The sequence below is a fragment of the Podarcis erhardii genome, assembly GCF_964252035.2.
Source record: "Podarcis erhardii genome assembly, chromosome: Z".
Lineage (NCBI taxonomy): Eukaryota > Metazoa > Chordata > Lepidosauria > Squamata > Lacertidae > Podarcis > Podarcis erhardii.
This window is the reverse complement of record NC_138504.1, coordinates 28,543,099-28,555,949: the sequence shown is the minus strand read 5'-3', so window position 1 is coordinate 28,555,949 and position 12,851 is coordinate 28,543,099. Positions and strand designations below refer to the sequence as shown.

General features: G+C 43.7%; 1 protein-coding gene across 4 annotated transcripts in view; it reads left to right on the top strand.

The window, feature by feature from the left end:
- Positions 1 to 8,962, top strand: part of LOC309333509 (actin-binding protein WASF3-like) — a 75,082-nt gene extending 66,120 nt beyond the window's left edge. For all 4 annotated transcript variants that reach the window (XM_081847144.1, XM_081847142.1, XM_081847141.1 and 1 more), the window contains 3 exons: positions 2,752 to 3,143; positions 4,388 to 5,339; positions 5,370 to 8,962. In XM_081847144.1, the coding sequence (XP_081703270.1) occupies positions 2,752 to 3,143; positions 4,388 to 4,545 (550 nt within the window). In that variant the 3' untranslated portion in view covers positions 4,546 to 5,339; positions 5,370 to 8,962. The remainder of the gene's footprint in view (positions 1 to 2,751; positions 3,144 to 4,387; positions 5,340 to 5,369) is intronic.
- The last annotated feature ends 3,889 nt before the right edge of the window (positions 8,963 to 12,851 follow it).

The window sequence follows — 12,851 nt, the reverse complement described above, 5'->3', positions numbered from 1 at the left end:
GCAGCTGGTCCAGAGATCAGATGATTAAAAGGAATACAGCTGTATTCATCAATCCTGGGAAACATGAGGAAAATATAAATATTCCTCTTTAACTACATTTGTTGGAAGATCATATGGGTTTTCCCCATGGTAGGGCAGGCTTGCATTCTGTAAAACCAGCTGGCAACAATATGGTTGCACAGAGGTTGCTCATTGGTACAGTAATGTGAGTGACAATCTAAATCCTACCAGGACTCCCAAGAGAGAACTTGATTGTATATTCATCACTGTTCATCCCTTCATGTAAATGCCAGCCAGCATCCATTTTGCCCAGCCTGGGAAAGTGCTGGCGTCTGAAACAGCACTGAATGCTGCTGGCTTTCTCTGGTGGCCACAAGGGCAGGCTGACTTCGCTCCGTTAGGCTCAGCAAGAATCCCCTATCATTTCCCTGCATCCTTTACTCACCTAGCTCCTTTTCCCTTGATTAAGTTCTGTCCCAGTTGTTCCTAGTCTTTGTCATTACTCGGTAAATGAATGCTGAAAAATGAGCTTAAGACCCAAATTCTGCCATTCCCATGCTGCTCTTGACCCCTTTTTGCATGGAGGCCCATGGGCAGAATTTACTCCCTCATTGTTAAGTAAGTTGGCATGTAAATTCTTGCAAATTATTTTTTCCTCCTGTGGAAGAAGAGGCATCCCCACTGGAAAAATCAAGCCATGTGCAAGTCCTTGTAGGATCAATGGCTAAGGGCTGATATGTAATGAGCTTCAAAAGCCAGGCTTGAAAAGAGACCAAGGGGGCTGCATAGAAAATATAGAAATGCAATAGGCTGACAACTATAGTTGGATGATCTGTAAAATGTGAAATAGCACTTCTAGACAAAGGGCTTATCCATACTTAGCTTTTGCCCTGCACTTTATAGCAACAGGTCCTTGCTTCAAAGCTCCATGTCCAAGTGTCCTTTTCCTCTCGGGACTTTCCCCTTCAAAAACCTGTTCTTTAAAGCTGAAGTGCAACAATTCAGGTTTTCCGTGGATTGCTATTTGCTCTGATTCACTGGTAAAGAGTGGGGTTTTGCAGGAAATCTCCAGGGGCAGGGAAGCGGGGAGTGCTTAGATATGGAGCTTTAAAATGCAGTCTGTGCCTGGAAAAATGTGGAGAAAAGTTAACTGTGAATGAGCCCTATGTGTGCAAACAACGGACTGTCTTTTTCAGGACTATGGACAGCAGACAGCAAGAGAACAGTTACTTTTCCTATGAAATTTTTGTCTGGAAAGGGATTTTATTGAACTTGCCAGTCAGTTTTTCACCATGCAGATTGTTGTCCAAATAGACACAATTAGTATTAAACATTTATGCAATCTGAGCATGAGATTTGTGCACACAGAGTAGTGAGTACATTTGGGAAGCTCATCTGAATGCTAGTTGTGAGGAATCACAGGTGGGGGAGGGTGCTGTTGCACGCAGATCCTGCTTGCTGTGAGGTCTGTGAGATCTGTGAGATCAATATGGTGGACTAAATGGGCCTTTGGACTGATTCAGCAGGACTTTTCTGATGTGTGTGTGTGTGTGATTTTTTATTTTTTAAAATCTCCTTAGATGCTCCTGTTAGAAGGTATAGTGGGTAATGATAACAAAAATGAAATGGTTTTATGCCATAGCTTAGTGGTGCAGCATCTGCTTAGCATGCAGAAGGTCCCTGGTTCATTCCCTGGCATTTTTGGGGACTGGAAGAGACCCCTGCCTGAAACCCTGGCAGTAGCACTTCTTTTTTACCCCTTCTCCAAAAATTAGAGGTTTTAGTCTAGTTTACTATGGTCCCTCAGTCTTTACTGCTTAACTGCTTGCCTCGGATAACAAAAGGTTTTTGCACATCTTGGTGGGTCATGAGTTGGGCAAGCTCAGCACAGGAGTTTGTTAGCAACTGGACTTTCTTGCACTAGTACTGGTTGCCATTCTGTATCTGGGTGCCTGCCATGTCTGAGTACTGTGAAAATTCCCATGTATGTAGGACTGTATCTGCTCTAGTTTGCTTACTTCGAGGGAGGAGCTGCCTTTAACCATAGCTCTAGCTCCAAAGTTGTGCAGCAGTTAAGAAGGGCTAAACTTAGCCTAATTCTGTGACTTGAGCTGCTCATCTGTTTTTGTTTCCATTTTATTATAGATGCAATAAAATATCCATAAAGAAATAATCAAACAATTACAAACAATTACAGCAGGTTGAAAACAACATAAGGTTGAGTAGTATCATTAAACTTGCTGTTCCTAAACATTACAAAAAAACACAAATTCTTCCAAAACCTATTAGGTTGATTTATGTGTATTATTTTATAATTAGTTAACTCAATCAACTGTTACTATAGACCAGGGTGTGTCCCCCCCCCAAAAAAAGCCCTTAACATATATTAGGAGATATAACCTCCCCCCTCCATTTTTAGCTATCATAATCTTAGCAGTTATAAGGTTGATCACTATTTTTCGATCATTTCCATAGATAACACCTTCCAGATAACAAATTAGAAATATTTTCAGTTCTAACAGTGAGCAATATTAGAAACATTAGCCTTTTGAAACAGATTTTCAAAATGTTTGTATCTGAAAGAAGTTCCAAAAGATGTGTCTGTAATTCACTTTACTCGATCCACGTATCTAGCATTTGTCTGATGCCAACCTATATATTAAGTTTAACTTGTAGATTTTTTTGTATGTGCGCCATGTTTGATTGGGCCAGAGTCTGTTTCAGATTGTCTCTTTCCCTTTCTCGTTTCAGCCCCCAGCAAGTGCCAATGGCCGAGTACTTTGTGCCACCTGCTCCCCCTCCCCCTCCCCCGGTGATACCCTCCGCTCAAACTGCCTTTGACAGCCCTATCTCTGCCCCTCCCACCATGGCGTCCAATGCAGCTGCCACTGCTGCTCACTCCTCTTACGCACCTTCCCCTCCACCGGCCCCACCTTGCCCCTACTCTGCTTCTCCCCCTCAGACTGGCCCAATGGGGCCCCCCGTTGCACCTCCGCCCCCTCCCCCTGGACCCCCAACGATTACCACCTCACCAGCTCACTTGGCCTCTCCCCCAGCCATGACGGTTGAACCACGGAAGCCTCAGTTCCCGCTGATACCAATGAGTGATGCCAGGAGCGACCTGCTTGCTGCAATTCGTAGAGGTGAGCACCGGCTTTTTCTGTATAGCAATATTCCCTCCCACAAAGAGTCCACATTTTTTAATTTATTTGTTTGCTTTTGAAATTCTAAAGGGTAAAAATAAAGTGATTGGAAGCCATTAAACAATGCTCATCCAAACAGCATGTACAGGCACCAGTGCTTCCAATAGTACCTTCCATGGCACCCATGAAAGGTCTCAGTAAATATCTCATCCAAATCCACCATTTGTGAGAGGCTGGCTGCTCTTCCGCCTCAGTTCCTGTTTGCATTGGCTTGACCTCTCGTTCTCCTTAGACAGGAGACTTGTAGACTGCTTGTCTTTGTGAGTGAGCATGGTGTATGATGACTGATGTAGATGTATTTTATCCCCTTAATGGAAGCAGTGGGGCATCCAAGCCCACTCCATTTTGTGGTCATGCCTCTTTTTCTGCTGTTTTATTTGTGGTAGTCATTTTCTTATATGCCATGCTCTATGGCAGCTATTTTTGTGGCTGGTGCCCACACCACATTTTCAGAATTCCAAAGGTGTCCAATGGCCCCAAAAGGTTAGCTGCCCCTTAACGAATGCAGAATTAATTAGTATCAAACAAATAGTGACTGGGAAGGCCTGTTTCGGCCAGGCCTGTACAAATTGATCACTGTCCCACAATTCCATCTACTCCCACCTTTCCATGGCTAGGAGGAGAAGTGAAGTTCCATTTCCCTCTACAGTTGGGGAGGAAGCAATGCCTATTGTTTGTGCTGAGCTGTGGAGGGTTCAGTGCAACTGCAGGGGAAATCTCAGTCCAACCTCTGTAGCTCCAAGCTAGAAATGGAAGCTAGAGGTAGATGTCTAGGTAATCAGGCCCTTTGGCACCAGGTGCCAAGACAAGCCCCAGATTTTCCTCCGCCTTTAGCAAGGAAAAATGGGTGGATAATGGCCACTCGAGCTTCCTAACAGCAAAACAAGCCCCAGCTCCAAATCTGGAACTAGAGGTTGGTGGGGATCGCCCCTGCTGTTGTGCTGGGCTTCTCGAGGTGATCGATTCCTGCATTTCAGGGTGTTGGATTTACTAACCCTTTGGGTGCCTTCCAGCTCTACAGATCTGTTTCAAAGCTCAGTGTAGCTGCTGGGACCCCAGTTGGGACTTGGGAAGGGAACAGGGATTGTCTTTCATGGCTTGGAGTCTCAGTGTGAAGTCAGGTCCCAGCAACACACCTGCTCAGAAGCCAGTCCTCCAAAGTATTTCTTCCTTTGCAAATGCAGGGATTCAACTCCGGAAGGTCCAAGAACAATGGGAGCAAGAGGCAAAGAAAGAGCCAGTGGGCAATGACGTGGCGACAATCCTCTCCCGCAGAATCGCCGTCGAGTACAGTGAATCAGATGATGACTCGGAGCTGGACGAGAATGAATGGTCAGATTGAGAAGGGGCAGAGTGCTGCCTTGGGGAGGATTCCCCCAAGTTCTTTTTGCCACCTTTCCACAGCCAGGTGTGTGTGTGTGTGTGACCGGGTGCCCCTGCGGGTAAATTCCAGCTGCTGCCAGCAGCTCATGTTCAGTGAGCTTTGCTTTCATGCCATGTTGCACTGTTGAAATTTTATTAAGGTGGCCTCTTTGTGGGCAAGTGTGCATTAGTGACTTTTGTCTTTTGAAAAAAAGCATTTGGTGGTGGTAGACCAGCAGTTGACCATTTTTTTCCTTCAGGTGTGAGAAATGGTATTTTAGGCTTTGAAAGTCCTGGAAAAGCTAAAACAACAACCACAACTCACTCCTGGTTCAGTTGTCAGTGTGGTCTATTACAGCTTAAGCTATGGTCTCAGAGAAGAACATGCAGATTGAGGGAGCAGTCAAACACAAGAGACAAAGTTTTAAGCTTATTTAAGCAGATGCACTTTCTATGCTCCTGGGTATGAGTGGGAAGCCTTCTTTCTGTGTAGAGTACTGCCGTGTGGTGTCATGGGTTAGAGGAATGTGCTTTTACATGCTTGTAAAGTTTCCTCTATGGCTTAACATTTTAGAGGCAAGTTCCAGAGAAGTAGCCATGTTAGTCTATTGTGACAAAAGCAACAGAGTTCTGTGGCACTTTAAATTATCATGATGTCAGCTTTCAGGTGTCAAAGGTCACTTCATCACATGCATGGGAAGTCACTTAAGAAGGTACAGAGAGAACTAAAACATGTTGTTGTTGCTGGTTACAAAGTAGGGCTAAAACATAGCAGTAGGTGTATTTCACTGTGCAGACTGCTAGTCAATACCAGAGCCAATCGAGTGAATATAAGTCATTATAAGAACATAAGAAGAGACTGCTGGATCAGACCAATGGCCCATCTGGTACAGCATTCTGATCTCACACTGGCCAATCAGATGCTTATTGGAAGCCCAAAAGCAGGACTTGAGGGCAATAGCACTCTGCCCTCCTGTGATTCCCAGTATTCAGAGTCATTGTGTGGTATTAATTATATAGGCAGTTTTACTAAATATAAGGCATTGCAAAACCTAGTAAGTGCACCATGTTAGACAACAACCACTTTATTCTGTCTGTACTAAGAGATAAGAACATGTAAGTGATCATATCATGCATGTGACAAAGTGAACTCTGATCCACTAAAACACCTGTTTAGGCAACCATTCCCCTGAATACAACCTGTGATTTCATTGTTTTAACTGTTCCTTTTTTTAAAAAAAAAACACCCCAACTGTGTTTATTGTTATGCTTTTTAATGGTTTAGTGCTTGGGGCTTGAGCTACAATTCTATCTGCACTTTTCTGAAAGCCGGTCCCACTGATTATAGCAGGACTTACTTCAGGGTAAACTTAAATTAGAAAGCACTGCACATGAAAAGTAACTGAAGTTGAATTTATGGCCAGTTCCTTCTTAAACACTGCTCCCAAGTTGTGACAAAGTGCTGTTTGGCCCTTGGCATGGTAAACAGAAACAAACAAAAATGAAAGGTCAAAATGGTAAAATAGCTTGCTTTGCATAATGTATCCACCTTTCCAAAGTCAGTTTTTCTTGGTTGAGAATCACTGCCAAGTGCCTCCATCTTTCCATTCTGAAACCAGAGGGAAATCTCAGTCTTGTCTTGGCTCTGATGCTCGTAACTTCTGTTCCAATCATTGCTCAAACATCCATCTCAATACTTCCCCTTCAGCTTGGGGTTGCAGACAAAGGGCTCTCCCCTCCCCAAATCTCAGCTGCAGAGGAGGTTGGGGCCCCTCTTCTCACCCTTGCCAAAGAGTAGCGGAGCAATCACCGTGGAATTGGTGGTAGATAGAATTGCAAACCCTCCTCTGTGACATCTGGATAGAAAATGTGGGGGAAATAAGGTGGTGGGCCAGTCAGGTATGGTGTTGGTTGTGTTTGTAAGCTGTTTGGCATTGTTAGCCGTTTTAGAGATAAATAGGTAAGAATAGAAAACACTTTCCGTAGAATGGTTGGGGCAGTGGGGTTGGGAAGTTACCACTACAGTGTTCAAAGGTTAGCCCTGTGCATTATGTGTCTAGCAGACAACGGGGTGCACTTTAGGGATGATACCTTATATAACAACATCATAATAAGCTAAGCATTCCCTGTGATTGGTTGTTGTTGTACTGTATTAGTATAGTGGCTTTGATATGAAGCATCTATTAAAAGGGTTAGGTTCATTTCTTCTCTCTCTCACCTATATTATTCTAGAAGAATATATGTTAGCATTTATTTTCAAAGAATATATCTGCATAGTGAAGAGATGTATTTGTTAAGCTTTTATTTTGTGTTGATTAGTTAACGTAGTTGCTAGGTCCTAGGGGCTCTGATTTGGGCAGAGGTGTTGAACAGCTTCCTCTTAAAGACTGATCAGATAGGCAGAGTTTTGAATCAGAATTCAAAGGCTGCATTTAAAGGCTTGACTTGCTCATACATGTGACAAGAACAGGAAAGGTTGTGTGGAATATTTTGTTCCCCCGTTCATTATAACATCTGAGGGTGGCAGGAGGCAGAGAGGACAGATTTCTCTCTCAGCAGAAGGTTGAGCCTGGTCCAGGAAAATCCTTATTATAAGTATTGGGACTAAATTAGGATATACATGTGGTAAAACGATATGGCGGGTAAACTGGTCCCACGTTGTTCAGGGCTCTATATACTAATAGTAACACCTTAAACTAGGCCCCATTAGCAAATTGGCAATCAGAGCAGGTTTCTGAACACAGGTGCTGTCTGTTAGCAAGGTCTCACTCCTGTCAACAATCTTGCTGTAGCATTCTGCACTACCTGCAGCTTCTGGGATCAAGCTGCCAAACTGAACAGTTGATTCCTTGCAAGTGCAGAACTCCCTTGACATTCTTTTTTTCTTAGTCCAGGTTCTGAACCATGATGCCACTGAGAGACAAAGTGAATAGCTTTGCCATCACTGTACTCTGCTTGCCTCTTACCTTGTTTTTCAGTGGTGGCCAATGCCCATTGAGACTGGTAGGATGGAAGGCAGGGAGGCCAACAGTAGGTGGAGCTAGAGCTCATGTCAGGCCCAGATTACTAATTCTCTTTCTGTCCCCACCTCCCTCCCTGCTGAGCTGTAAGTAAGCAGGGATGCAGGCTGGAAGCACACTGAGGTTGGTGGTGCTCGGCCCCATTCATCCTAACGGACCAGCCTGCACTGATGTTTCTTCTGGCTTATGAGCTTCCACCTACTAGCATGAGATTCTGTGCACTTGTTCAGAGAGGACAAAATCAAGTAAAACTAAATAGTCTTTCTCACTCTGCCTTTGTCACCCAACAGGACCAGGCATCCATCTCTGCAAGGTTGGAAGCAATGATTAATTTGCATACTGAAATTTTAGACTGTAATTTGCCCCCACCCAGGTCTTTGTGGTAAGAGGGGGGGAAATAACCAATTGATGGCATCTGGCTATCACAGAATTCAAGCTTCTTGTGGCAGGATTTATGTGTCGCTCTTATTTGTCTCTTTTTGGGTTAGGCATCAATTAATGCAGCATTATATATAGCAAACTATACTGGGAACGGTACTACTGAATTAAGCTTCACAGTTTAGAGCAGCTGCTGAAGAATAAAATCTGTAAAAAAGGCTTCCTTCTCATTCTGTTTGGGTGCCTCTGCCAAAAGTTAAGCCAGGCAGGGTTATGCAACCCTCAGCATTCAAAAATTCCTAAAAAAGATAATAAGGCCCATTTAATATTTAAACTGCTCCATCTCAATTGGCAGTCCCTCGTTAATTTATCAATTTATTCATTTCACAAAATTTATACATCACTTGGTTTTCTTTTTAAAAAACAAACAATGACATTATTAGTTTAAAACAACTATTTAAACATTCAGAAATAATTAAATTAATTAATAATTAAATAAGCAACATGCTAAAAACCAAATTAAAACACGTGCCGGCATTCTTACCTGTCTGAATAGGCTGGCCTATTCATCATCAGGAATGCAAATTTATAGGACGTAACTTTGCTGTTAGCTTCATGATGGCAATAATTAATATTCATCTGGCCCTTCCCTGGAGTTCTGTTGCATGCCCCTGAGCATGGCAGAAGTGGCAGCTGCCATCCCCATCACACAGCTCTGTGTGATTGAGTTGCTCACTGATTATACAGGCATTAAATAACTAAAAAATAAAGAAAGAAATAAGGTGGGTGGGTAGGAAGAACTGTATTTAGATTCAGGCATCATCAAACAAGAGATTCTTCTTGTCTTCATCCTCACATTGTGAAACGAATTTGAAAGTTCACTTTGGGATTGCATATAACCCTGTTTGAATTTCTAAGTAACCAAAGCAGAGTGATTACAACAACCCCAGACATTTTGATACCTGATCGTGTGTGTGTGTGTGTGTGTGTGTGTGTGTGTGTGTGAGAGAGAGAGAGAGAGAGAGAGAGAGAGTGTCTTTCTCTCTCTCCCTCTCCCTCTTCCTCTTCCTCTCCCTCTCCCTCTCCCTCTCCACTCCACAATTCCCTGTTCAGAAGCTGAGTGAATTCACAGTTGAATCTTGCTTCAACACTGGTGTTTACAATATAGTATCCTGCACCGCAGCTGAGGGCTAGAGTAGGCAGAGCAGGTGGTGTGACATACACAACATGAAATTTCCAATAAAGTAGTAAAGGAACCAATAAAGTAGTAAAGGAACTTTACAATGTGAAGATTGTAGAGGCAGACTTGGCAAACTCTTCTGTGAACTGTCATGGCATGTAATCTAATGCATTTGGAAGCATAAAGTGGTTCCAGTCAGGTGTACATTTGCCCAATGGAGAAGGTTATGGTATCTTCCTGGGCAATGCTGCTTACAGATGCAACTCCATAGGCAGGCTGTTTTATGGCCATAGGGTGGTTCAGAATGGCTTCCTTTTATTTTATGCTTGTTTTCATATCTAAAAAGCACCCTTTGGCTTTTGCACTGTATAGGAATTGTTGCAATAATGTATTGTGTTTGTTGCAGTAATATATTCTGTATGTATGTGTGTGTATATAGGATGTTAGGCTGATTTCAATGGTACTATTTTGTCCCTTGCTTTCGCCATCATCACCATCATTTGGCATTTAACATTATGGTGATGTCTCGTGTGATTGTCAGCACTTTGTTCAATCCATTCCATGCACGCATACCCTACCCATTTAGTTTAGAAGGCTCTTAGGCACAATTACCAAAACAGTATTAAAGTGGACCCTCAAGGTCTGAAAAGACATGATAATGTGAGAAAAGATAAACTCGAACTCTTGAGCTCAAGAACAAATTCATGGAGTTACAGTTCTTATGAGGCAGCTATGTAGTTTGGTTTGCGCAGATTTTGATTGCCTGGAAATCCTCTTTCCATTGTCTGGGTTTGTTAGTGTCAGTTCTGACTATCTTGCCCTTAATCAAGCTTCGCTATCTCTGAAACACTCTCTCCCCGCCCCTGCTACTCCCCTCCCCCCATCATATCCAGGAGCAGAGCTGGTGACAGTTTCCAGGCCAAAAGGGCCAGGAGTTCCCCTGTCACACAGTTCTTCTCCCAGACAGCTGGCCTGATGGCAGTCAAGATCCTAAGGATGATGTCATACTGCTACATCTGGCTTGATGATGTCATGGGCAGATGTGAATAAAATCGTGTAGTTGCCTCAGCCAGTCAGCACCCACCCATACCTTAAGATCTCCCCCAGAGGCAGAATTATTGCCCTCATTATTCCACCATTTGGTGTTTGGTGACACAGGAGAGGGGCTTTTTACTTCTGCCACCAAGATTGTGGGATGTCCTGGGGAACTCTGTTCTGCTTCCTTGCTCCTGATGTTTAGATAGTTGACTAAGGCACTCATCTTTCAGAGTGCCTTAGGGCACTCTGATTGTTTTTTGGAGGGTAGCTGAGGGAGGAGATTGATTGCTTGCTTGGCTGTTCATTTACTGTTCTTTCGCTATACCGTAGTGGGCTATATGACTGTTATAATTTTTAATTGTACATTAAGTGCTTAAGCTTTCTTGTAAACCCAGCTATTATATGTGTGCTAATAATTAAAACATCAGCATAAGCTAAGTAGATGGGTGGGAGATCTACACAGAGAAGCCCACCTGCGCTGAGAGTGTAGACAAAGAAAATTCTAAGCTGCCTTGCAGACCTAAATAGTAGAAAGTTAGGATATAAATCTGTCAAATAAAAAGCGAGAAAGCAAGTAAAAAAACCTGCTCTTGCTTCCTGATCTGGCTCTTGTGGACATCAGGGCTTAGGATGTGGTTTTCTCTCTGTTGCTCCACTGTACTCCTCCTATCCCACTGAGGTTAAGATTCCTTTGGCCTGTAAGTAAGTAAATAAGGAGACCTCTGAGTAGCAGCAGTTGCTGGGTCGGAAGCAGCTGGAAGAACTGGGGCCAAAGCAATGCAAAATGTTCAGCAATGCAAGTTAACCCTTTTTTGTAGTAACTAGTACAGCTCATCATAACACCCAATCTGCTATTTCGAAACAAACACTGAAATTGGAGAATATTCAATACAGCCTGACCTGAATGTGTGAGAATGCTGCTTAACAGCCATTACAGAGCTGACCCTGTCGGTGTGTGTGATAAGCTTGTGCTGGCCTAGCTGCTACCAGTTGGCCAAGTCATGTGAATTTAGCCCCCAAAGGGCAAGAGAAGGGCTCTGTCCTTAGAGAAACTTGCAGTTTGAAGCAAAGATTTCAGAACCTGCACTGCACTTTAGAAGGTGTTGTCCTCTGATTTACATGCTGTCCCCCCTTTTTTTCCTTTTGTTGGCATTTGTCTGTTTTGGGAGACAATGGAAGAATGCACCTTCTTGGGTAAAAGTCTTTGTTATCCTGTCACTGTGAATAAATGATCAGTAGTTCTGGACTAAACTCAAGGCAGAAATGATGGTAACATGGTGAGAGAAACTGCTTAAAAAGGGGAGGTTGTATCTGGGTTTTAATTTGCAATTGTAAAATGATGTAGTTGATACCAAGTGGAAGACTTGAGGAGGGGGCAGAGGTAGTTAGTTATCCTGATAGGTTTCTCACTCCCAAGAGCAGGCTTGGAAAGAGCCGATGACCCACCGGATGCTGTTGGGCTACAACTCCCATCAGCCCCAGCCACTATGAACAGGGATGATGGAAGATGTAGCCAAGCAACATCTGGAGAACCACAGGTTCCCCACCCCACCCCAGACCCTAAACCTTCTCCACCCTCAGCCCCATGATGAAGTTTCATGATTATAAAACAGTTCCTAAAAGGAAAGCAAATATTTAAGTCCATGAGGCAGCTTGGTTTAAATGCAGTTGTTTAAAGTCACGGAGAACGGGTGTATCTCAGTATCCCTATAATAGGAGGCTGGATTTTGGACTTCATGGGAATGCAAGATGTTGCTCCAACCATCTCTGCTCTAAGTAGGGATGCTACCAAATTCACTGTCTTCCAGCTTATTGTGTTCAGTGAGTAGCCTTGCTGGCAGTTGCCTTCTTTTGAGAGATGCTGTCTCCTTGCTTTGTTGTAGAGCATGAGCCATTAATGCCATGTGCCAGTTCCTTGCTCCCTGAGCCACTGGCTGGAAGAGAGAAGTGCAAGCAATTCAGGCCAGTGTACTGATGTCCAGAATCCCTCTGGTCCCTGGGAATGGGGACTGGAGGAATTAAAAAGGTGGGGACTTGCCATGCACACAATTATACCTGCCAATATGTATGTATGTATGTATGTATGTATGTATGTATGTGCGTGCTAATGGAAGCCAAGATTTTTCAGCCCTTTGGAAAGAAATGGATGACCTGTGTCACTATGCCCCTGACAGCAAATAGTTTTAAAGTTCCTCTTGAGAAGGATCTGACAGTGTATCAGTGCCTTGAGAAACATGGCAACAGCAAGACTGGCACTGTGGGCTCAGCTGTGCAGTTGCTGAATCCCAGCAGGATTGGCCATGCTTTCAGAGGAAGCAAGATCTCAAAGTCCCACCAAGCCTTAAGTCATTGTTCTCCTTCACTGCATGCTCTTAAAGTGCCATGCTTGCCTCCCATTTCCCCCCTGAGCTTTCCTAAGCTTCTGTTATGATGCTGACACACCAACATAGGTGAGTAGAGAAGATCTCTGGGTAATACACTCTGAATGTGAACACTCTATATCAAGTGTGTAACCAACATGGTTCTCTCAGCCCTGCTGGTCAGGGATGATGGTAATTGTAGACCACAACATCTGGAGGGTACCATTTTGGTTGTCTCTGCTGTGCATCCTAGTCAGTACAGCCACACCACCTGGCGATGCCTCAGGGAAGCTCATAGGCAACAACCTTC